Here is a 26,602-nt window from a genome sequence, read left to right on the forward strand (position 1 = left end):
TTATTTTAGTGGTGCATTATAGTTGTACAGAATGTAGGGATTTGTTGTTACATATTCGTATATGCACATAGTATAACAATAGAATTTTGCAATATCACTCCCCAGTATTTTCCCCTTCCCTCCCCTTCTTCTACTCCCTGGTTCCTTTCCCCTATTCTGCTGATTTCCTTTTGATTTTCTTTTCTACCTTATCATTTTTATTTCACTTAACATAGTGTTCTTAAATTCCATTCATTTTCAAGCAAATGACATGATTTCATTTTTATCACTGCATAAAACTCCATTGTGTATATATACCACATTTTCTTTATCCATTCATCCATTGATGGACTCCTAGATTGGTTCTATAGTTTGGCTATTGGGAATTGTGCTGCTATAAACATAGCTATACATGTATCACTTATAGTATGATGACTTAAATTGTTTAAGATCAATACTGAGGAGTGGTATAACTACATTATAAGGTAGTTCTGTGCCTAATCTTTTGAGGAGCCTTCGTACAGATTTCCATAGTGGCTGTACAAATTAATAGTCCCACCAACAAGGTAAAAGTGTTCCTTTTCTCTACATTGTCTCCACAAAGCATTTTTAAAAAATGTTTTGTAACTGTGTTGCCTTTTTGTGTGTGTGTGTGTGGTGGTGATACTGGGTATTGAACCCATGGCCTGGCACATGCACATACCCATTCCTATTAATTGATTTATTTAGTGACAAGGTCTCACTAAGTTGCTCAGTCTGGCCTTGAATTTGCAATTCTCCTGCATTAGCCTCCTGAATAGCTATATGGCATTATAGCAAACATGTGCTTCTGTGCCTGGCTATAATGTTCTTTTGATGATAATAATTTTTATACTGGGAAATATTCTTTAGGTGTCTTTTAGTTTGTTAGTAAGACTGTGGTTGAGACTGAAAGCAATTCCCATGCTTAAATAGACAAGATAAGTTTGTAAAAAATTTAAACTAAATAATACCTTTAAGTTTGTATTGATTGATGATTATACTTTATACTACAAGTCAGTAGTCTTGTGCACTTATGTGTATTTTGTATCTTTGCTTTTCTCTGTAGTCTGTTTAATGATACCCTCCAACCCTCACCGCTATGTCCCCCCCACTCTTATTCCCCACCCCCTGCCCTGAGGATTGAATCCAGTAGCACTACTTTTACCACTGTACTACATTCCCAGCCTTTTTATTTTTTATTCTAAGACATGTGCTTACTAAGTTTCCCAGGCTGGCCTCAAACTTGTGATCCTCCGCCTCAACCTCCTGAATCTCTGGGATTACAGGTGTGTGCCACTATGCCCATCTTGCAGTTTGGTATTTCTAAAATAATAGACTCAACAAGACTGTGCACCTGGACATTTTAGGCAATTAAAAATGAGATTTATACAATTTTAAACCACTTTTTGGATTTCTTAAAATTTTAAATTTAGCTTCCTGGGTGTAAAAACAAGTCAGTTTTAAAAACACTTTTTAATAGATTTGAAAGCAGTTATTGTTGGCTTAGCAGCTAGTATTTACCTTTTAACCTTGAAAATGCATGAAGAGGCTAGTGTGGTGAACCACACCAGTAATTCCAGCGATTTGGGAGGCTGAAGCAGGAGGATCCCAAGTTCAAAGCCAACCTCAGATACTTAGATCCTGTCTCAAAATAAAAAATAAAATATTAAAAAAGAAAGAACGAATGAAAAGAAAATGAATGAAGATACTATGTAACTAATATTCTTACTATTAAAATAAGAAATAAAGCTTTCTGTTTTAGTCTTAGGGTCTAGTAGTTAACATTAGTGATATGAAAAAGTAATTGCAATGTTGATTCACTTTATTGCTGTGTATGGAGTTTAGTTTTAAAAAAACACTAGGGGCTTAATTAGACAAGATAAGTTTGTCAAAAGAATTTAAATAATGCCCTTAAGTTTGTATTGATTGATGATTATTCTTTAGCTAATGTTCCCCTCATCTGTTAAGCCAGTAAATAAATGAATATTTTTATTTTCTTGAAGAGGAAAATGAGATCCAAAAATGTTGTAACTTGTTTAGCATAATAAGTAAGAGGTAATGCTTGGACCCACATCTTATAGGACTAGACCTAGTATTCTTTTCATTGCATGTCTTCATAATGGCTTTTGAATGTTTAGACATATAGCACATATCAGATTTTTGGAGTGTGTGTTAAAGAATGAGCAAGTTCATATACCAGCTAGGAGAGACCAACTATAATCCATATAGCAGAAAGTACTTAAGGTATAAAAAATTATTTATAGGAAAGAAAAGATGTGAGTGTCATTGAAAACAGATGAGAATATATTAGGAAAGATATTTGAAAAAGAATTTAGATCTTAATCTGTTACTAGAGGAAGAAGTAGGGGATGAAATTTCAAGGTCAGAGTTATTTAATGTGCAGGAAATGACTTTGGGGGAAAATTAGATAAAGGAAAAAAATATAGTTTTAAGGAAGGATTTACAAGGCTTATTTCAAGCAATGGGACAGGATAGAAGTGAAGATGTGAGAATAGACCTCTGGGTACCTATGATCAACACTTTTTATTGTTTGGGTGATTCAGGAAATTTTATCTCAAGGCTATGAATCCATTGTGGCTCTAGTAGTGAGGTAGACAAATTGTCAGTTTACTGTCAGAAAATACCAGTAGATGCAGGAAGAAATCAGGTATTATTAAAGTTCTGTGGAATGAGAGGAAAAAGCAAAGATAAATTCCTCTTTCAAGGGGCTGGGGTTGTGGCTTAGCAGTAGAGCGCTCTCCTAGCATGTGTGAGGCCCTGGGTTGATCCTCAGCACCATATAAAAATAAATAAATAAAATAAAGGTATTTAAAAAAATTCTCTTTCAAGATAATAGTGTATGGGAAATGAATGAGAGGAGACTAGAGGGAAATAAATGTAAGTACTTAATGATAAGGTGGAAAAAACTGTGAATATTGATGAGAGAGAGAAAAAAAATCTACTTTGTTTAGAAGATGCTGGTCCAATTAGGAAATAAGAAAACACTTTTTTCAAATAGTCTATTAATAGTTTTTGGAGTGATTCAAAACATACATCTTCCCAAGATAAGCTCTGAAGGAGACCTGATTATTCCTATAAACAAAGCCATAATGTATGAGTACACATAATTACATAGATTTATTTGCTAAGTTACTTTGCTAACTGCTCTTTGGCTCCAGGGAATATGGAATAACCTACTTTAATCTGACTAGATCTCGTAATGACAATTATCAGACTAATTCCATGTATGTCGAAATGCTTATGTAACACTGCACTTTTTACGTTTTTTTTTTTTTTTTTTTATCTTTTTTAGGTCAGACTTAGATACAACTTACATATAAAACTCATCCATCTTGGCCTGGGGTTGTAGCTCAGTGGTAGAGCGCTTGCATAGCACATGTGAGGCACTGGTTTCAATCCTCAACACTACATAAAAATAGAATAAATAAAAATACTATGTCCATCTACAACTAAAAATATTTTAAAAACAAAAAACCTCATCTATCTTATGTGTACAGTTCTGTGATTTATGGGGGGGGGACAGTTGTGTAACTATTTGCACCACAATTAAAATATAGAATGTTTCCATCACTTTAGAAAGTTTTTTTTTTCCTTGTGGGTATGGTAGTACACTTCTATAATCCCATCCATTAATAGAGACTGAGGCAGGAAGATTGCAAATTCAAGGCCAGCCTTGGCAACTTGGCCAGATCTTGTCTCCAAATAAAAAATGAAGAGGTCTGGGGATGTAGTTGTATGCTTGCCCAGGTGGGTTTTGGAATTCATGTGCTCAAGGGATCTTCCTGCCTCTGCTTTCCAAGTTGCTGGGACTATAGGCACATTCTACCATGCCTGGCTCAAAACATTTCTTTATGCTGCTTTTATAGTCAGTACCTTCTGTTCACCTCTAGTCCTAGCTGATTTGTTTTTATCCCTATTTTGCCCTTACCAGAATGTCAATAGATTATCATCATATAGTATGTAGTCTTTTGATTTTGGCTTCTTTCACTTAGCATGATGCTTTTCAAATGAAATAATATACCTCTTAATAAACTTATTTAGAAATTTGTGAAATTTTAGACTTAGAGAAAAATTGTGAGGATAATACAAGAGAATTCTCATAAACTCTAGAGCTAGTTTGCCCTTCCTGCTTTACCCACCGTTGACCTCTAAATACCGAGGATTGAACCCTGGGCCTTGTAAATGCTAGCTCAATGCTTTATCACTGAGCCATATACCCAGCCTGTTTTTTAAATTTTTGTTTTGAGACAGAGTCTCTCTAAATTGCCCAGGCTGGCCTCAAACCTGTGCTCTTCCTGTCTCAGCCTTTGAGTAGCTAGTATTATAGGCATGCATCACTGCAACCAGCCAACTATCACCACTTCTGTCTCCACATTTTTTCATCCCTCTAGACAGAAACCTTGAACCTATTATCATTATCTATCTATTCCCCTCTCCCTTCTTCCCTTGATAATCATTAATCTACTTTCTGTCTCTGAATTTTCCTACTTTAGATATTTCATATAAGTATAATCATATCTGACCTATTGACCCTTCATGCTCTTAGCATAATGTTTTCAGGGTTCATCCAAGTTGCAGCATGAAAAAAAGCATTACTTTTTTTTCTCCTCTTTCTACCATTTTTTTTATTGGTGCATTATAGTTGTAAATAATGATGGGATTTGTTGTTATATATCTGTACATGTATACAATATTGTAATATTACTTTTTATGATTGAATAATATTCCATTGTATGTATGTACCAAATTTTGTTTATCCATTCGTTGATGGATACTTGGTTTGTTTCCATCTTTGGCTACCATAAATAATGCTGGTGTGAGAGTATTATATTGATACGTGTGTTTGTTTTTAGTTATTTTGGATATATATCTAGGAGTGGAATTTTGGAGTCGTGGTAATTCTGTGATTAATTTTTTGAGGAAACACCAAAGTGTTTTTCAGAGTAACTACACCTTTTTACATTCTGTCAGCCAAGTATGAGGGTTTCAATTTCTCTATAGCCTTTTTACTGCTTTGTATTTTCCTTTTTTAAAAAGTTACAGTCATTCAAGTAGGTTTGAAATACCTCATTGTAGTTTTCATTTGCATTTCTCTAGTAACTAATGATATTGGGCATCTTTTCATATGCTTTTTGGCAATAAACTGCCTTTTTTTAGTGATAGGAACATAGATATTTTTAGATATATGTAATTTTAAATGTTATATACTATTTTTAAGTTGCTAAGGTTGGCCTTGAACTTGCAATCCTACTGCCTCAGCCTCCCTAGTTACTGGGATTACAGGAATGTGCCACTGAGCCTGGCTGTGTACTATTTTTAAATGCTTGTTATGCATTTTTGTGTGCATGCGTATAAGATTTTATTTGATCTTGAAAACACTAAGAGGTATTATCTGTGCTTTAAAAATGAGAAAACTAAAGACCAAATAAGATTAAATTGCTTAGGATCACACAGTTAATAAGAGTGATGTCCAGTATTTGAGCTTGGGTCTTGCTACTACATGATTTTTGTTTTTTATCACAGTTTTATGAAACTACCCATTTCATGCAAATTGCTATCATGTGAAGATTTTTTTAGTCATATAAATTGATTGAGTTTGGAAGGAGGAAAATTCCAGGAGTATTCATGTCAGTTTTTTAATGTTTTAGGTTTCTTTTCTTTTTGTTTTTTGGAACCAGTGATTGAACCCAAGGGTGCTTAACCACTGAGCGACATCTCCAGGCCTTTTTTATTTTTTATTTTAAGACAGAGTCTTGCTAAGTTGCTGAGGTTGGCTATTTTGGATTTTTTAAATTGAAACTCAGTTTTATTTTTTTCCCTATCTTTAGCCATTTTGGAAATGCAGATATATACCATAAGAGCATAAAAGCTTTACTGTTATTTGTCATGTTGGAATTGTGGTAATGTCAAACTATGTTTAATGATTCATGTCAATTGAATGAACAGTAAAGTAGTCCAAAGTTCAGTAATTATCTCTAAAAAGTAGTATTTTTGTTGAGAGACTGCGTCAGATTGAAAACTACTTGCTTAGCAAAATGCCTTTCTGTAGGAGTCTCTTTGCGTCTTTATCTTCTTGTCCTCCTCCCGATCACATATAATGATACACAAGCAGACATAGGAGGTTGTTCTAGATCTGTTCCATTTGTGAATCTTGCTTCTCAGGGCTCAAGGTGGAATAATGATTACTAATACTTACTAGACTACAGTGTCGCTCGCCATTGCTTTTTGTCAAAATACAAGAATTAAGCTCTTTATTAATGTATTTATAGCACTTGCACAAAGCATTATCATAATAATAGAGCAGAACTGGAAGTTAAAGAATGGAGTGGAAACTGGCTAATCTCACAGTCTTTACACTTGTGGAAAAGCTTGGGAAAATTCTCCTTAGCTTTTCCCACGTCTCTTTTTATGTCCTGGTTGTGAGTCCAATTTCATTTTTTTCCTAACTATACTGTTAAGAATAGTATTCCCCCCCAACTAATGATTTTTTTTCTCCATTTCATTTGCTGTCTAAACATTTGTTTACTTGTTTGATTCAAACGACTTCTTAATATTTCTGCTAAAATCCTTAATATAAGTCATTATTGGTTCTTGTCTCTTTGTTACCTTTTAATTGATCTCCCAGTTTCCACTTTTGTTTTTCTGTTTGGACTTCCACAGAGCAATCTTTGAACAATGTAAATCAGATCATGTGAATGTAAGTAAAATCCACCTTTGGCTTCCTATTACATCTAATAATTAAGTTTATTAGTGTCTTCCCACCCACTCCCATTCTAACTGAGAAATGGAGATTTTAAGATTCCGCCGCCCCCCCCCCAGAGGGTTTGTTTTTGATAGTTGAGCTTGGAAATTTAACTATTATTCCTACTCCTTCCTCTGCCCTCCCCTTCACCCAGGGGTGGGTGCCTTACCACTGAGCTATATATATCCCCAGCCGATTTTATTTTTTATTTTAAGACAGGGTCTCACTAAGTTGCTTAGGACTTAGTTAAGTTGCAGAAACTGGCTTTGAACTACTCCTGCTCAGACTTCTGAATTGTTGGGATTACAGGCATGTGCCACTGCACCTGGCCTTATTTTTAATAAGGTTCAGTGCTTGACCACTGAACCACATCCCCAGCCCTTCGTATTTTTTATTTTGATACAGGGTCTTGCTGAGTTGCTGAGATTGTCCTTGAACTTGTGATCTTCCTGTCTCAGTCTCTTGAGTTGTTGGGATTACAGTCATGCACCATCCTGCCCAGTTCTATATTTAGTAGTTTTTAAGTTGAATTTCTCTTAATACCTTTAGACTTAAGAATATAAAACTTTTTCAGATATAAAGCTTGATTGAATAGGAAAGCTGATTTCTAAGAAAGTAATATTCAGAAATGTCAGCTTCTAACTCCAGAGGGAAAACTATTACATCAGAATTAGTTTTTATTCAAAGAACTACGAAAACAGCTATTACATGGAGTAGTTGGCTGAATGTTTAAAGTCAAGTAATATATTTGCTATGTATGTTTGACTAGTGATAACCTAGTTCCAATTGTTGATGTGTCTTTAGGTTACCACTCCTTTTTTCTTTTTTTTTTTATGTATAATTAATTAATTAATTAATTAATTTAATTTTTATTTATTTTTATTGTTGGTTGTTCAAAACGTTACATAGTTCTTGATAACCACTCCTTTTTTCTGCTATTAAATCTCTCTAATTAATTTTTCATTTCTGAAATATTTTCCCTTCTAGCATTTTTTAAAAAATAATTTCCATCATGGCTGAAATTCCTCACATATTTATATGTTACCCATCTTTTCTAAAAGATCATTTAGTATCTTTTTTTTTTTTTTTTAAGAGAGAGTGAGAGAGAGGGGGGGACAGAGAGAGAGAGAGAGAATCTCAACATTCATTTATTTTTTCTTAGTTCTCGGCGGACACAACATCTTTGCTGGCATGTGGTGCTGCTGAGGATCGAACCCGGGCCGCACGCATGCTAGGCGAGCGCGCTACCGCTTGAGCCACATCCCCAGCCCCATTTAGTATCTTTATCATAATTATTTTAAGACTCCTTTTGAATGATTCCAACATTTGGGACCATCTTTTTATCTGCTTATTTTCAATGTTTCTTTGACCTTGGGTCACATTTTCTAGCTTCTTTCTATCATAATCTTTGATTGTATGCCAGTCAACTTACATAAAGCAATATTAGAGCCTGAAGTTTACTTATTATTTACTTAATATATGTCTTCATGGCCTTTATTCTGACAGGTGACTAAATTGAATAAACCTGACTTAAAAAGTAAAATGAGAGTCTGCCTTTTTTTCCCCCTTTTTTTCAGTATGGCCTCTTGCATACTAGACAAGCGCTTTACTGGTGAGCTGCAGTCAATTTTATTTTAAGGGTCTTGCTGTGTTTCCCAGGTTTTGCTTCGAACTTTCAATCCTGCCATCTCAGCCTCTGGAGTACCTTGCGCCACTGCCCTGGCTTAAGTCCTTTGTTGTAGCTTAGTCCTTTGTTGTCCTTTGTTATAGCTTTAGTTTGATTCACTTCACTGTGTTCAAATATTTTGGGGTGAGGAATTCAATCCCTAGTATGACAAAAACAAACAACAACAACAAAAAACACTCTGTAGCAGAATTGTGACTTTCTGTTCAGCAGGATTTGGGATCTGAACCTTGACATGATTTCAGGGACTCTATTTTGCCGCCTAGCTGGCCAGCTTTTCAGATCCCTGGTAAATTCTCTTTGTGTAGTTCTGCTTCCTGCCTGTGTCTTAGGAGCTCTGCCTAGCATGCTGTCCTTACCCTAACCTCTGGAGGGCAGCTGTTTTACATTCTGTGAAGGCCTACAATGCCATGGAGACTTTCCTTAGCCCTCCAGTCTCATCTCAAGCTGTGATAGCTGAAATGTTGTGCTATTAGACAAATTTCTCTCTGTTCACCTGCTAGTCCTCTTTGGAAGATGACTGCCTTGGACCTTTGTACTACAAGGGGATCTCTTTCAGTTCTTGCCATATCCCCAGATTTCAGTGTGCTACCTGTGTAACATTGTTAAAACCTTTGGGAGAGTTGGTTGGTGGAAACAGATTTGTTCCATGCTTCAGGCTCCGTCTAAGTCTTTATCCAGCATTTTGGAACACTTAGCTACCTCTTCTACTCTTAAGAATTATCATCCATTATGCCAACCTATATGTAGCTGTTAAAATTTTTTAAAAAGTCTGGCTTATTTCCTCTTATCCCTGTCTGCAGTGCATTCTTCTTTCTGCTGCTATCCTGGAGAGGAGAATAGTGGTGGGCTTTTCTCTGAATGAAGGATATCACTTTCTGAAGTTTAATTCATTAGTTTTTAAAATTTTTATTTTGTGTGTCCTTTGCTCTCTGATGTCTTAAAACTATTAGTGTTTTAGCTTATTTAGCTTGTTCTTTGTTGTTGGAGTGAGAGTGACAATCTCTTGCCATGTTGGATATCCTAATAAGTGAAAATTATGTTACACATTTATCACCTTTGTTTTGAATTGATAAAACATTCAATGATGAAAATTTAAAAACTCTACCAAAGTTTAGAGACATTCTCCTACCTGCATTTTTAGATCATTTAGTATTTCCTTATTTTCATTACCTTAGTCTTCTAAAGTATCTCTTCCTTTCCATCTGTGCCTCTGATTGTATACTTTCCCCTTTTTTTCTAATGCCTAAGCTGGTATTTATCTTCTGTCTTTATCTCCTGATTTCCTTCTCTTCAGCCTACCAGATGTTGAAGGCCTTTCCCATTTTAAATACCTTACACCATGGCCTTTTTACCTATTTAGCTTTGTTCCCTTTATTGTCAAAGAAGTGAAAGAATAATTTGTTCTTTTTATATGTAATTCCTTAGTTTTCCGTGCTTCTCTAAAACTGCTCTTCAAAAACCACTAATGCATGGAAGGAAATGAGGAGTAACTGCCAATGGGTAAAAGATTTCTTTTTTGGAGAGATGAAAGTATTCTGAAATTTTGGGAGTAGTGATGGTAATATAGTTCTATGACTATCCTAAGAATAACTGAACTGTGTATTTTAAAGGGTGAATTTTATAATAAGTGAATTATATCTCAATAAAGCTATCACTTAAAAAAATCATCGAGCAATTCTTAGACTTAGTGTATTTTTTTCCTGTCCTTATTCTGTGTCACCTCTTTTTAATTTCTTTCTTTTAAAAAAATATTTTTTGTAGTTGTAGATGGATACAATACCTTTTATTTAATTTATTTATCTTTATATGGTGCTGAGGATCGAACCTAGGGCCTCACATGTGCTAGGCAAGTGCTGTACCACTGAGCTACAACCCCAGCTCCACTTCTTTTTAATTTCTGACAGTACTGATCATTTTCTTCTTAGAACATTTTATTCTCTGTATTACTCTTACGTCAACCTTAAAACCTTTCTGTTATTTTCCTTCAACCTCCTTTTTCCTGCTTAAGTATTAGTGACTCTTGTGATCATCCTCTTGATACTTTTTTCATTCTCTACATTTTTCCAGGGCAGTCTTACCTGCTTCCATGACTTAAGGTATTCAGCTCTACATATATACTGTTTAAAGATTTATCTCTAGCCAAATTTCTGTTGAACCCAAGGCCAGGATTTCTAATCCCCAGGCAGATATAAACTGTATTTTTCACAAGTACTTCTTGGTCTGATTCTCTTTTGGTCTGATTTTGATCTTTTGGATAAAGAAATTGATGACTTATTATTTGGCATTTTCAAGATGGTTTCCAAATACTTTAAATGAAAATAAATGCAACAAGAGTGGGTTAAAAATTTACATGCTATATCTCTTAGGATAAAATACTCATTTGAATGTATTCTTCAGTATATGATAGGTTTTTTTATTTTTTTGTTTTTGGTAGTACTAGGGATTTGAGCACTGAACTACACCTACATCTTTTTAAATCTTTATTTTGAGGCAGGGTCTAAGTTGCCTGAGTGCTTCAAACTTGGAATCTTCCTTCCTCAACTTCCCAAGTTGCTGGGATACAGGCATGTACCACTGTACTGTGCTAAGTATCTGATAGGCTGTTAGAGCCCCACAGTGAAAATTTCCTTCCTAATCTGGTCCATATTTGATTTGATTTCATTTATTTGATTAACAAATACTTGAATGAAAGCTTTTGAAATTGTTCCAGGTCTAGGGTGTTGGGAATGCTGCAGTGAATCAAACAGATAAATCTTAGCTTCATGAACTTCACAGTCCAGAGAAAAAGGATCAACAATAAAAATACACAAGTAAGCTGGTCACAGTAGCAAATACCTATAATCCTAGAGGCTTGGGAGACTGAGGCAGGAGGATTCCAAATTCAAAGCCAGACTCTGCAATGTAATTAAACGCTATCTCAAAATAAAAAATTAAAAGGACTGAGGATGTGGTTTAGTAGTTAATCACCCCTGAGTTCAATCCCCAGTACCAAAATAAATAAATAAATAAATGTTGTGTGTATGTGTATAAAGATGTAATATCATGGATGGTATTAAATGCTAAGGAGGAAGTAAGTATAGTTTTGTCTTAAACCTTTCAGATAAGGGATACTCAGCCTGTAGTTTGACTCTTGAAATTTGATTCTATTATTTCTTTTTCTTATTGTGCTGTCTAGGGTTCTATAGAATGTTGATGTAGGGCCAGATGTGGTACCACACACCTGTAATCCCAGCTACTCAGGAGGCTGAGGCAGGAGGATCTGAAGCTCAAGGCCAGCCTCAGCAATTTAGAAAGGCCCTGTCTCAAGAACTAAAAAGGGCAGGGATATGGCTCAGTGCTTTCAATCCATAGTACCTCAAAAAAAAAGAAAAAAAAAAAAGCTGAAGTGTCATTGGCATCCTGTTTTTTTTTAAGGCACAAAGGAAAAACTCCCAAGATTTTGCCATTAAGTAAACCTTCTTGCATTGTCTCATATATGAGCTGTGTGTGTGTGTGTGTGTGTGTGTTGGGGGAACACCTCACATCCAGACCATAACACCTAGCTTTCATTTAAAGTTAAAAACTGTACTCTTTTTTATGTACCTAACACATTTTTTTTTACAATGAATACTTTTTTCCTTTTCCTGTGTGTTTATTATCAATTTGGTGTACAAGTAGGTTTAGTGTAGTTTAATTGTTTTGTTTCAACAGGAGTGAGGATAATAAGCATCTTCACTTTTCTGTGAACTGTTTATTCAAGCTGTTTTTCTACAGGATTGCTTTTTTTTTAATTTAATAACTCTTTTGTTATGTATTAGGAAGATTAGTTCTTTCTCTATAATTTGAGTAGCAAAAGTTTTTTCTTAAATTACTTTTACTTTTCATCACCTAAAACAATGCCTGGTACATGATGTACATCCAGTGAATATTTATTGAAGATGTGAATACATTCTGTGATTTATTTCTTTTTGTCATACAAGTTATTTGTTAAGGGCTGGGGATGTGGCTCAAGTGGTAGCGCGCTTGCCTGGCTTGTGCGTGGCACTGGGTTCGATCCTCAGCACCACATAAAAATAAAATAAAGATGTTGTGTCCACCGAACTAAAAAATAAAAATTAAAAAAAAAAAACAAGTTATTTGTTAAAATGTTTATGTACTTAGGTACAGTGGCGCACACCTGTAATCCCAGCAGTTTAGGAGGCTGAAGCAAGAAAATTGCAAATTTAAGGCCAAATTCAAGTCTGAGTAATTTGGACACTGTCTCAAAATAAAAATAAAAAGCATGGGGGATATAGTTCAATAGTAGAAGGTCCCTGGATTCAATCCCCATACTACACATACATACATACATACATAAATAAAAGTATAAAAATCATAAATGGGACTGGGGATGTAGCTTAGTGGTAGAACACTTTGCTAGTGTGTGTGAGAGGACCTGGATTTAGTCCTCAGTTCTGACAATAAACAAACAAAAACCCAGAATGGTAGACCTTATTTAAAGTCTGTGGATTATTCAGGGGGCTTAAATAAGAAGAAATTTTTGTTCTCAAAAAACAAGGGCTGGGGTTGTGGCTCAGTGGTAGCATCCTTGTCTGGCATATGTGGGGCACTTGGTTTGATCCTTGGCACCACATAAATAAATAAAGGTATTGTGTCCATCTACAATTTAAAAAATATTTTTAAAAATCCAAAACAACAACCAAAATTATTTTTCTGGGGTAGAGGAAAATAATACTGCTGGGAACATTAATTTTTCTTCACTGGAAAGTAATGATGTTTGTCCATTGTTTTTGGTTCCTGTTCCTTAACTTATAATTGCTAATCTTGCACTAGACCATTTTGGCTTTTGAGTATTTGAAATGTGATTAGTCTTTTTTTTTTTTTTTTTTGAGAGAGAGAGAGAGAGAGAGAGAGAGAGAGAGAGTGTGTGTGTGTGTGTGTGTGTGTGTGTGTGTATGTGTTTTAAGAGAGAGAGAGAGAGAGAGAGAGAGAGAATTTTAATATTTATTTTTAGTTTTCAGCAGACACAACATCTTTGTTTGTATGTGGTGCTGAGGATCGAACCCGGGCCGCACGTATGCCAGTTAGTGCTTGAGCCACATCCCCAGCCCTGTGATTAGTCTTAATAGAGATGTAATAAGTGTAAAATATACACTAGATTTTGAAGACTTAGTATTAAAGAATACAAAATATCCCACTCATTTTTGTATCAATTATCTGTTGAAATGATAATTTGGAAAAACAAGATTAAGTAAAATTAATGTATTGTTAATCTCATGTATTTGTTTTCGTTAATGTTGTCATAGAAAATTTTAAGTTATATGTGGCATGCATTCCGTTTTTATTGGGCAGAATAAATTCACACCCAGAGTCTGGATACTCTTTATTGTTAGTTTTTAAAAGTGTTCAGTAAGCTTGATACATTTTTTAAAATTAGTTAATTAATTTTTTATGTGGTGCTGAGGGTCAAACCCAATGTCTCACATGTGCTAGGCAAGCACTCTACCACTGAGCCACAACCCCAGCCCTCTTCATTTATTTTTGTGATGAATTTGTACAGTGTCTAATACCAAAGAACTTATAGTTTTTTACTTATTTATTTTTGTTAGATAAGTTTTCTTTCTTCTATGAATCAGTGATAGGAGAATATTATCTTCTCATGTACTGGGTTTTTCCTTTTAACAGCGATGGAACACCTCCTGTTTTTAGTTTTCTATTGCCATCTCCCTCCTAGTTTTCAATATAACCGATTCCCTGCACTTATTTATTCTAAACTCAACCACTTAAAGGTTTTTCAGTAAAGGTTGAATTATTAATACATAGAGGTTTTTTAACCTGTTATTTTGGTTTCATAATTGAACTTTTCTTTGATGAAAGGAATATTGTCTTTTGTTCTGTAGTCATTGATGCATTCATTTAACAACCATTAGAAGTCTTGAGTGAAGAGGATTCATAAAGTAAGAGTTCTTGTCCTCAGTGAAATTACCAATTTGCTAGTCATTTGGTGATGTGATGCTGAGAATCGAACCCAGTGCCTCACACATTCAAGGCAAGCGCTCTACCACTAAGCCACAACCCTAACCCTGAAAGTTAATATTTATAAGGAATAAATTGTGTTAATTTAGACATGTACCAATTTGAGATAACTTAAAAAATATGTGTATGACTTAAAAATATGAGTCCTGAATTTACCACTTGCTAGCTTCTATGAGTTTAGTTAGATCATATACATTAGGTGTTTAAGTTTCTTCTTTTTTTTTTGGTACCTGGGATTGAACCCAGGGGTCCTTAACCACTGAGCCATATCCCCAACCCCCTTTACCCTTCTCCCCCACTTTTAAAATATATTTTATTTAAAGACAGGGTCTCCCTAAATTGCTTAGGCATTATTAAGTTGATGAGGCTAGTTTTGAACTTGTGATCATCTTGCCTCAGCCTCCAGGTCACTGGGATTATGGCGTGGCCTGGCAAGTTTCTTCATTTGTAAACTAGGGATAGTAATAGTAGTTACTTTATAAAAGTTGTGAGACAGTGCCGGGAGGTGCAGAAGGTTGAGGGGAAGAATAGAGGTATTTTGGATTAGACAGAGGGACGTGAAGGGAGGGGAGGGGGTGTGGGGTTAGGAATGTAGTAGAATGAATTGGATATTATTACCTATGTGCATATATGATTACATGACCTGTGTAACTCTACATTATGTACAACCAGATGAATGAGAAGTTACACTCCATTTATGTATGATATGTCAAAATGCATTCTACTGTCATGTATAACTACTTAGAACAAATAAAAAATATATTAAAAACAGTTGTGAAAGTTAAATTAGTTAATTTAAGGAGTTAATTAACTAAAGGAATGTATACCATATAGCATCTATGCATTTCTGTCTCTACCTAGAGATGTGTAGTTTTTGTTTTGTTTTTGCAGTACTGGGGATTAAACTCTGGGATGCTCTACCACCTTTTTATTTTTATTTTGAGACAGGATCTTGCTAAATTGCTGGCTTACCTCAAATTTGTGGTCCTCCTGCCTCAGTGTCCCAAGTTGCTGGGATTATAGGCATGTACCACCCCATCAGGCAAGATACATAGATATTTACTACAATTTTATCAAACATTTTCCATGGTTACTCAGTCACCATGAGTGATGGTATTATATTCCATTCCACATAGGTATCATAATTTAGTTTTCTTTAAGGTTCATTTTTATTTTAGAGGAGGAGTTATCTATTTTTTTAATATTTATTTTTTACTTGTAGTTGGATACAATATTGTTAATTAATTAACTTATTTTTATGTGGTGCTGAGGATTGAACCCACGGCCTCACCCATGCTATGGGAGCATGCTACCATTGAGGCAAGCCCCAAGCCCCAAGCCCCAGGAGTTATCTATTATTGAACTCAAGTAATAGTTACTCCTTTTTCTTAAGTATCTCTAGTTTTTAAAATCAGAAAGCATTCAGATGGGTAGCGAGACTGACCTTTTTTTTCTGAGATTTAAATTTAAATTGTAAATGAATGTCTGTCACTTAAGAAGCCAAGAGCTTTTAATAATCTGTTTTGTGATATGCAAATGGTGTCCAAAAGTTTAATTGCCCTCTTTAAAATAATTTTTTTGTTGGTTGTTGTTTTTAAGAGTTTTTAAAGTAGCTACAGCCTTGTGTTTTTCACTGGGTTTCTTTATGTTGGGAAAATTTTGGCAGATGATATACATTTCTCATTCAAAAGCGAGTTATCTTTCCCATCTTGAATTAGGGGAACATTAACATCCAAGTTTTTGTTTTGAATTAGCATGTGGGAAATTATTTCCTGCTAAATGTTTGCCATCAAATGGAGCTTTATTTTAAAAAATTAATGGAGCATGCCAATGTAGCAGCCCCAGAAAAATAGCTAAAGCACAGGGTTACTTTTGGACAATCTTTTAAGTCCTTTTATTGTCGTTTGAATACACATGGATGATAATTCTTTGGAAAACTAAAATATGGTAATTTAGCTGCCAACAGATAGCTCTCAATTACTATGTTTAGCATATGATTACCTTTGATTTTTGGTACTGGAGATAGAGCAAGCAAATAAATTGGTGATGTGAAAACAAAAACACATTCATAGTTAAAATATATTTCAAACTATTTTATACCTTTGATAGTAAATGAGTTAACATTTATTTGAAATGTCCCTCTTTGTCATTCATTACCAATTATGGTAAGCATGAGAAGACTTAAATAACAAATTGGCTTTATACTTGTGGAAGGTGAATTACAGTTAGGTATCTTTTTGTAAAATGCTATTTTGTTTTAATGCATGATTATATGAAAAATAGGAAATGTTGGGTTAGTGACAGAGAGAGTTCTTATTTAACATTTGTGAAGCACTAGTTCAACTAGCACTAGTCCTGAAAAACTGGGGAGTGGGAGGAAGAGAGAGTGAGAGAAAGAAAAGAATAGGAAAATATGGTATTCAATAACAGGTGATTACACTCTACTCATTGCTCCTGTCATATTATTCATACTCTTATGCCATCTGAAATGCTTTTTACAATTCTAACAGCCTGCATTCCCTTGTGTTAAAACAGATATTCAATAATTTAAGTTTATCCTTCCTTCTTTCCTTCCCTCCTTAGTACTAGGCATCAAACCCTCATGTATGCTAGGCAAGTACTCCGCAACTGAACTTCATCCCCACCCTTTTTTCGTTTGAGGCAGGGTTTTGTTAAGTTGCTCTCAGGCTGGCCTGGAACTTGAGATCCTCCTGCCAAGGTCACCCCAGTAGCTGGGAGTACAGGCATGTGCCACCACATTAGACTTAGTTCCATTTTTATTAAGCAGAATGCCTGTGTGTGTGTGTGTGTGTGTGTGTGTGTGTGTGTGTGTGTGTGTGGTGTTGGGGATTGAACTCAGGGCCTTGAGAATGCTAGACAAGTGCCCTATGACAGCTAAAACCCTTTTTAAAAATTTTATTGAGGTCTTGCTACTAAATTGCTTTAGCTATCCTCAGATTTACAATTCTCCTGTGTAGCTGGAATTGCAGGCATACACCACCATGCCTGGCTCAAAATGGTTTTAAATGTGGGAGAACTAGGCAAATGAACAAGTAGGTCTTTGCATTTAAGCCTATTTTAGCCTGTTGAATAGATGTACAAGTTCATAGATTGTGTGTTAATCAGAACTTTCTGGGTTACCATGGCAGAAACCATCAATTGAAACCATCTTAAGCAAACAAAACAACCTAGTGGTTTATACAATGAAGAGTTTGTCCTAGAACATGGTTAGATCCAAATGCTTAATGTAAGATTATCCAGAATACATCTTATTTCTCATTTACCTCTGTTTTCTTCTGGCTTGGAAGCATTCTTAGGCATCTCCTTAAGTAGCGACAAAGATGGGCATAACAGTGCGAGTTTACATCCCATCAGTTTAGCAATCTCAAACAAAAGTTGCCTTTCCAAATAGTTTCAGCAGAAGTCCTGGTGTTAATACTGATGAGCTGGATTTGTATCCTCCAAAGTATTTGAGGGTGTGAAAATGTGGGGATTGAGAATGGTCCATTCCTGGGCTGGGGTTGTATCTCAGTGATAAAGTACTTGCCTGGCATGTGTAGGGCACTGAGTTCTATCCTTAGCACCACATACATACATATATACATTCATACATAAATGTATTAAGTCTATTTACAACTAAAAAATATATATTAAAGAAAAAAAGAATGGACTATTCCTGTTTTAATTAAATGGGATAAAAGGGATAAACAATCTGTAAAAAAGAAGCTAGAGGTCCTATTACTAGATGCAAGGATGTCAACCAAGTAGGCAAAAGGGTTTGCAATATATCTACCTTGGATACCTAGAAAGCAAGAAAGCCTCTGTTTATGTCCCATGTTTTTTCCCCAGGTAGAGTGTGGACTTAGCATGTTCAAGGCCCTGAGTTCCACCCACAGAACTGCCAAAAATAAAGAAAAGAATTGATAAAAATTTTTTATTGAGCTAAAAACATAATTTTTGATGAGAGTGCTTAGGAAAAGCTTCAGAGAGGAGATGGTATTTTAATTGGACCCTGAAAGGCAAGTAGAATTTTTCAAGGCACAATGTATAAAGAAAGGAGTCAGTCATTTGAGAAGTTTCTAGGTCAATCATTTGAGAAGTTTGGCAGTGAAAGTAGAAAATTAAAATGAAAGCCACTATAGTCTTAAAAGAGAATGTTAAGATTTCCCTCCCCCTTCTCAATATGGAGGACACTTAAGCATTTTTACGGCAACTAAAGGAGAAATTAACAGTGCAAAAGAGGCAACCACTGATAAAGAAGTATAGGGGAATTCAGTGAGATTAATAAGGATATGAGTGGAGAAGGTAGCCTGAGAAAGGAAAAGTATTCCTTCTAGAGAAGGAAAATGGTCATGGTGGCAATAGTAGCAGAAGTTAAGACAAAAATGCATTGTTAGTTTTTAAGTGGCTTTAGTTTTATTAATTTAAATGAATGGGTTGTGGTTTAGTGGTACAGCACTTGCCTGAAGTAATTGCCTGAGTTCTATTCCTAGCACTTCAGAAAAAATAAAATAAAAACTAAATGAATCAGAAAAGGTTTATCAGTTACTACTTTGTAATAAACCATTCCAGAATGATTGTGTGGATTAGCTATCTGTACTGAGTTTATCTGGGTGGTTTCTTCTGTGTCTTACTTTGGGTCAGTCATGAGTCTGATGTCATTTGGAGTGTGGTGAATGGTCTAAGATGGTGGCTTTATCACATGTTAGTGATTTTTGCTGTCTGTTGGCCAAGCTTTCTTTTCTCTCCTACTTCTCTTTCATTCTCAGTGAGTATTAATTCAGATGACAGTAGTTGCAGTTCAAGAGAGGAAGAACTCAGTAAGGTCTCTTATGACCTAGTCTTGAAACTCCAACACTATCACTTTTCCCATATTTTATTGGTCAAAGTAAGTCACAAGACCCATTCAGATTAAGAGAGTTGAGAAATATTTTGTCCCACTATACTAGTGGGACAAAAAAATCATGTTGTAAAGGAATATGTGTATTCAAGTGGGTGAATTTGTGCCCATTTCCCCCAAATGAACATTTTATTGTGAAGGTTTTCAGTTACAGCAGCTGAGTTGAAACTGTAAAGCAAAATACCCATGTACCTAACATCTGTTCTATTAACATTTTCCTATACTTGCCTTATCACATATTTATCCATCTGTCATCCCTCTATCCATTAATTCATATTTTTATGCACTTAAAAGTAAGTTGCACACATGAATACTTTGTGTGCAGTATTATCAAGAGTTCAATGTTTATTTATTGTTTTGGGTTTTTGTTGTTGTTATTGTTGTTGTTTTGATACTGGGGATTGAACCCAGGGATGTTTTACCACTGATCTACATCCCCAGCCCTTTTTGGGGGGGGCGGTGAGCCTACCAGCGATTGAATTCAGGGACATCCAACTACTGAGCCACATCCCCAGCCCTGTTTTGTATTTTTTTAGAGATAGGGTGTCACTAAGTTGCTTAGTGCCTCGCTGTTGCTGAGGGTGGCTTTGAACTCATTATCCTTCTGTCTCAGTTTCTTGAGCTGCTGGAATTACAGGGATGCACCACCATTCCTGGCTCTCTGTCCTTTTTATTTTTAATTTGAGACAGAGTTTTACTAAATTGCTTAGGGGAATAGGACTGTGCCTCTGCCCAGCCTTTGTCTTTCCTTTTCTCTTGACGTAAAATTTAAGTATAATGAAGCATACAAGTTTCAAGTATACATCATGACTATGTTTTGCAGTCTACTGTGGAAGGTAAAAAATTGGAATAACTTTTCAACAAATATATGAAAGAATTGCAAATAGTCCAAAGACATTACGAGGATATTCCTTGAATACCTCTTTCTGTATGTCCTCATTGTTAACATTTTTTTAAATACTTTTTTTAGTTGTAGATTGACACAATACCTTTATTTATTTTTATATGGTGCTGAGGATCGAACCCAGTGCCTCACATATGCTAGGCAAGTGCTCTACCACTGAGGTACAACAGTAACATTTTTTTTCCTTTTTGTTATTAACTCAACACCTAAATTTTCATCTTTTTAAAATAAGATCTTTTGTTTCTTTCATAATTTATTTTTTAGGTGGACACAATGTCTTTATTTTACATTTATGTGGTGCTGAGGATCGAACCCAGTGCTTCCTGTATGCTAGGTGAACGCTCTACCATTGAGCTATAATCCCAGCCCCCTAAATTTTCATTTGTATTATATTAATTTGAATTTATTTTGGGTTTTTCCCTGTCTCCTTTCATCAGACTCTTCTTGAACATGTATTATAGAAAAACATTAATGTTTGCTAGGAGGGAAAAACATGGGACATAAACAGAGGCTTTCTTGCTTTTTAGGTATCCAAAGTATATTGCAAACTGGATTAGATTAATAATAAATAGCATTTATTTAGTGCTTATGCTCAGGGTCAACATAAGTATTTTAGTTGCATTATTTCATTTAATCTATATGATAATTTTTTTTAAATTCCAGTACTGGGAATTGAATCCAGACCTTCACATATGTTAGGCAAGTACTCTACCTAAGCTACATCCCCTAACCCTTTCTATTTTTTATTTTGAGATAGGTTCTCACGAAGTTATTTATGGCCTTGCCAAATTGCTGAGGCTGACCTCAAACTTGAGATCCTCCTGCTTTAGCCTCCCAAATCACTGGCATTACAGGTGTGCACCACTATGCCTGACTTAAGGACTTTTTTTGTGTGTATGGTGCTGGGAATTGAACTCAGGGCCTTGTGCATATGAGGCAAGCACTCTACCAACTGAACTATATCCTCAGCCCTGATTTAATGGTTTTTAAAGGAAAAATTTTGATATTATATAACTTGACTTAACTGCAGATAATCAGAACAGAAGTGTGATCAAATCTATGTGACAATTTAGTCATAACCTTTGAGTAGAATCTTTTTTTAATATTGTGTTTTAGTTGTAGTTGAACACAATACCTTTATTTTATTTTTAAAAATATTTTATTTTTTAGTTGTGGTTGGACATAATACCATTATTTTATTTATCTTTATGTAGTGCTAAGGATCGAACCCAGCGCCCCACATGTGCTAGGCGAGCGCTCTACTGCTGAGCCACAACCCTAGCCCCTGAGTAGAATCTTACAGGTTTTAAGGCCTTAACACTTTTATTATTGTAAGCTACATTACAGTGTACATTTTTTAGTAAGTGTAGAATAGTGTAAATTCTTAATCAGTTTTTTTCACATATTTTGATTAAATAATCATTCCTTATCTTACTGACTAGGTATCTAATTGGCTTTTGAGCAATTTGATAGCAAAAGGCTCACAAATAGCAAAAGGATTGCACCCATTTTAGACTTGCTATTTTCGTAACAGTAAACCCTATCTGAACTCTTGAAAATATGTGACTAGCACTTAAGACGTTTCATGCCAAGAATTCTGCTAAAAGTACCACTGGTTAATGGCAGTCATGTGACAGCTGAAATGAAAACTTTTTAAGTTCATTTATTGTGCCAGCTTTCCTGTTAAGTCAGCAAATGGAATAAAGTCATGTGTGTCTAAACATCTTACTTAACCAGTAGAGTATCAGGTCTTAAGGATTCTTTCATTCATATTTCACCCAAATGTTCATTTTATTTTATTTACTTGGTAGTGTATTTTTGTAAGTGGCCTCAAATTTTAAATTATATGGGGGTAGGTTTCAAACAAAATAAAATTTATTTATGTTTAGAAAATCTAATTGAGTGTTATTTATTTTTATGTATAGGTCTTGCTATTTTGGAAGCTACGAGAAAAAAGTAGATAGGGGAAAGTTTGGTCTTTTTAGTGGACATGGCTCAGATATCCAGCAACAATGGATTTAAACAGTGTTCTTCACAGCTGGAACCAACAAGAACAAAAGATGTGGACAAACAAGAAGCATTACAGATGGAAGCAGAAGCTTTAGCAAAACTGCAAAAGGACAGACAAGTGACTGACAAGCAGAGAGACTTTGAGTTGTCAAGCAGTACCAGACAAAAAGCACAAGTTTTTAATAAACAGGATTATGATCTCATGGTGTTTCCTGAATCAGATTCCCAAAAAAGAGCAGTTGATATTGATGTAGAAAAGCTCACCCAAGCCGAACTTGAAAAACTATTGTTGGATGACAGTTTTGAAAGTAGAACACCTGTATTGCCAGTTACTCCTGTTCTGAGCCCTTCATTTTCAGCACAGCTCTATCTTAGACCTAGTATTCAGAGAGGACAGTGGCCCCCTGGCTTATCTGGGCCTTCTACTTATACTTTACCTTCTATTTATCCTTCAACTTACAGTAAACAGGCTGCATTCCAGAATGGCTTCAACCCAAGAATGCCTACTTTTCCATCTTCAGAACCTATATATTTAAGGCTTCCAGGACAGTCTCCGTATTTTCCATATCCTTTGACACCTGCCACACCCTTTCATCCACAAGCAACTTTACCAATCTATCGACCAGCAGTCAGTCCTGACATGGCAAAACTATTTGACAAAATAGCTAGCACATCAGAATTTTTAAAAAATGGGAAAGCAAGGACGGATTTGGAGATAACAAATTCAAAAACTACAGTCAGCAATCTACAGGTATCTCCAAAGTCTGAGGACATCAGTAAATTTGACTGGTTAGACCTGGATCCTCTAAGTAAGCCAAAAGTGGACAATGTGGAAGTAGTAGACCATGAAGAAGACAGAAATGTTCCAAGTTTGCTAGCAAAGGATCCCTGGGATGCTGTTCTTCTTGAAGAACGATCATCAGCAACTTGTCATCTTGAAAGAAAGGTGAATGGAAATTCCCTTTCTGGGGCAACTGTAACAAGAAGCCAGTCTTTAAATATTCGAGCAACTCAGCTTACTAAAGTCCAGGGCCAAATACAGGTATAGTTTTTTCTTACTACTCAAATTTAGCATGTTTGTGTGCATAATTTATTGGGAAAAAGAAATATTTTTCATTTAGAATTTTGTTTTTATTTGCTCCCAAGGATTCTTTTAATTCTTTGGTTGTGTGGCAAATAATTAAATGTGAAGAGGCCAGTTGAAAAATTTCTTACATGGGGCTGGGGATGTGGCTCAAGCGGTAGTGCGCTCTCCTCGCATGCCTGCGGCCCGGGTTCGATCCTCAGCACCACATACAAACAAAGATGTTGTGTCCGCCGAGAACTAAAAAATAAATATTAAAAAAAAAAAAAAGAAAAATTTCTTACCTTTAATGTTGTCTTTTCTAAGATTATAAAGACCTAATCAGGATCTGATTGTCACCAAGAGGCATTTAAGATCTTTTTTGTCTCTGTTTCCTCATATAAGATTTCTTCTTTCTCCCCTTCTTCCCTATGCCCCACTTCCTGTCTTGCAATATTGGGGATTGAACCCAGGGGCACTCTACCACTGAGCTACATCCCCAGCCCTTTTTATTCATTTTTTTAAAAAAAAATTTCTTAAGATGATACCTCAAAATAATATATGTATGTCCTGGGAATGTTTAAATCTCATCCTCACTTTATAAGTCTCATTTTCATCACTTTAGTATGAATCATCACTTGCCTAATTAAATTAGCACCTTACCTACTATTTTGGTTTTGGGAGTCAACAAACATCTAGGAAAGGAAGAACAAATTTTGTAGTATTTGTCTAGTCTTGAGATTGAGATGTCAAATATTTTCAGTTTTGGGGGATGGGTAGCTGCCTAGAACTTGGAGATGTTTGGGTTCTGGAAAGTTGCAGACTTAATATCAAAGAAAAGGAAGCCTTTGATGATGTAGGGAGCTAAGAACAGGCTCAACCCTCCCATTCATAGAAGACAGACCCCCTGATTATCCAGATAATCAAAAATGAGCATCCAGGTCATTTTGAAACAATCCTGCTCTTTATATCTCATTTCTGTATGTATGCATTCACAATTCTACAATGCATGCATTATAGCCACAATAGATAGATTAGCTTAAAGGTAATAGAAATGTTTCTAAATGGCTTTAGTTTATCTCAATGTCTGTATATTTTAATTTTTAACCTTAAAATGTCATTTATCTACTAAAGGAAACATTATCCCTGGTGAGCAGAGATTACCATTCCAAATATACTGACTGCAGTTATCTTCTCCTTTTTTTATTATTAAATTTTTAACTGATTCATAAAAAATAAGTGTCATATATGTTTATGGGGTACCATGTAATGTTTTGATGCATGTATATATTCTGTAATGTTTAAATCAGACTAAACATCTTTATCACCTCATTTATCATTTATTTATGGTGAAACATTCAAAATGCTTTCTAGTTTTTTTTAAATATGCAGTAGATTATTCTTATCTATGTTCACCTCAATGTGAAGTAGAACACCAGAACTTACTCTTATCTATAACTTAGTATTAATTGATTAGTGTTTCTAAATTCTTCCTTCCCCCTTGTTAAGATACAGTTATCATTTTAAACAAATTGAGGTTTCTGGGTATTCAGGTTATTTCCTGCTCAAAGATCCAGGACTGGAACTCTGATCCAAAAACTTACATGCTTTTTATGTGTTGTACATATTCAAACTGAACTCCCCCACCCTACTTTTTTTTTCCCCAATAATTACTGAGACAGTAGGAAATTCATAAGAATCCTATGAAGCCAGAGTTGTCCATCCCAATTTTATAGTTGAGGAAACTGGGATGCAAAGAAGCTAAGGAATTATTGTTAATATTTTGGTATAATACTGGTATTTCAGTTAGTTGATTGAGCTCTTATATTTTGGGGATGTATATTTTGAAAAACTTACTAAGTAATATTACTTGTACCTTTAATAAATTGGAATGAGATGTTGGTATTTAGGTTTATAAATGAAACAAGATTAGCCATGTTAATAATTGTTGAAGCTGATGATAGATACATGGATGTTTATTATATTGACCTACTTTGTGTGTGTTTTTGAGAATTTCCATTATAACAAATTAGAGGTCAAGAAAAAGGCAACAGACTATTTGTAAAAAGCAAAGGTCTGGTATTCATGTTGTTTTGGGAGTAGTACCTTGTTACAGGAGATATTCAGAGAGTCACCTTCTTAAACTTAGTTATAGGTCACAGTTTCCTGCAAAGTTTAGACCTACTCATTTCTGATTGTTGTAGGATTCTTGTGGCATTGGGGAGAGAGTGTGGAAAGATGTCTTTAAAAATCTTTCCCTAAGTGATTCTGATACAACCAGTCTGCTCCCTTGGTGTGGCATTTGGGACCTTTTGACAAGATGACTTAAGTGTCCTCATGCTTCAGGAGCCTATGAAATTGGGAATGTGGCAAGACTAATAATAAAGTATAAAAATAGAGTACCCTGGGAACAGTTTCATTTTAGACCCAAATCCCTAACATAGATTGCTAATGCTTTTATTGTGAAACTCAACTTCCTTTCCCTGCTGCTGTCTTGAATTTAGACTAGTCACTTCCAGTTCAACATATGTGTTCTCCACCCTTTCCTTTGGTAGGGGCGTGACACCCGTGTACATTTCCCTGCATACATTTTTTTCTTGTTCATTTTAAAAAAATATTTTATTAGTTGTTGATGTACCTTTATTTATTTGTGAGAATTGAACCCAGTGCTTCACACATGCTAGGCAAGCATTCTACCACTGAGCCCCAGTCCCTCTTTTTCATTTTTATTATTTGTCATAAAACCATCGTTATATTTTCTTTATTTGGGTGAAAGTATTTTACAGGAATAATGAAGGTAAGTTGTTTTCTAAAGATAAGATGTTCCCCAACAAGATGTAGGTAATCGGATCACATGGTTGTCATAGAGAACTGCTAATTGCTCAAACTCTAGAAATTTATTACTAGGCTTCTGTGCAGGATCAGTTTTAACGGGAACATGTTCTTAGATTTTAAAGTATGAGGAAAGGATTGAAGAAGTCTATCTGATGCATGACTGAGGTGTTATACAGTTGTTACATTACAATCAATTCTATGAAAACCCTATCTAATAATTATATTTGAGCACTACATTCTAAGAGGGCTCACCAAAGTGTTTCAATAAGAGAAGACTACAGTATTCGGGATCTAGAAGTTATGCAGACTTTTTGTCAAAGAAATAGTAATTGAATAAAAGTCACTTTCTTGATCTGAGTTTCTTTATTTATGAAATTGTTGGTTAGACCAGATGATTTCTGAGGGCCTTTTGGGGAATAATAGTT

General features: G+C 35.1%; 1 protein-coding gene across 6 annotated transcripts in view; it reads left to right on the forward strand.

Moving 5' to 3' along the window:
- The window catches only part of Pik3c2a (phosphatidylinositol-4-phosphate 3-kinase catalytic subunit type 2 alpha), a 119,532-nt gene that overhangs the window by 1,894 nt on the left and 91,036 nt on the right, over positions 1-26,602 (forward strand). For all 6 annotated transcript variants that reach the window (XR_013437737.1, XR_013437738.1, XM_078046404.1 and 3 more), the window contains one exon: positions 22,195-23,321. Coding sequence is in view for 4 of the 6 variants with exons in the window: in XM_078046404.1 (XP_077902530.1) it covers positions 22,260-23,321 (1,062 nt within the window). In the remaining 2 variants the exon portion in view is untranslated. The remainder of the gene's footprint in view (positions 1-22,194; positions 23,322-26,602) is intronic.

The sequence above is a fragment of the Ictidomys tridecemlineatus genome, chromosome 4, assembly GCF_052094955.1.
Source record: "Ictidomys tridecemlineatus isolate mIctTri1 chromosome 4, mIctTri1.hap1, whole genome shotgun sequence".
In the NCBI taxonomy this organism is placed as follows: Eukaryota; Metazoa; Chordata; class Mammalia; order Rodentia; family Sciuridae; genus Ictidomys; species Ictidomys tridecemlineatus.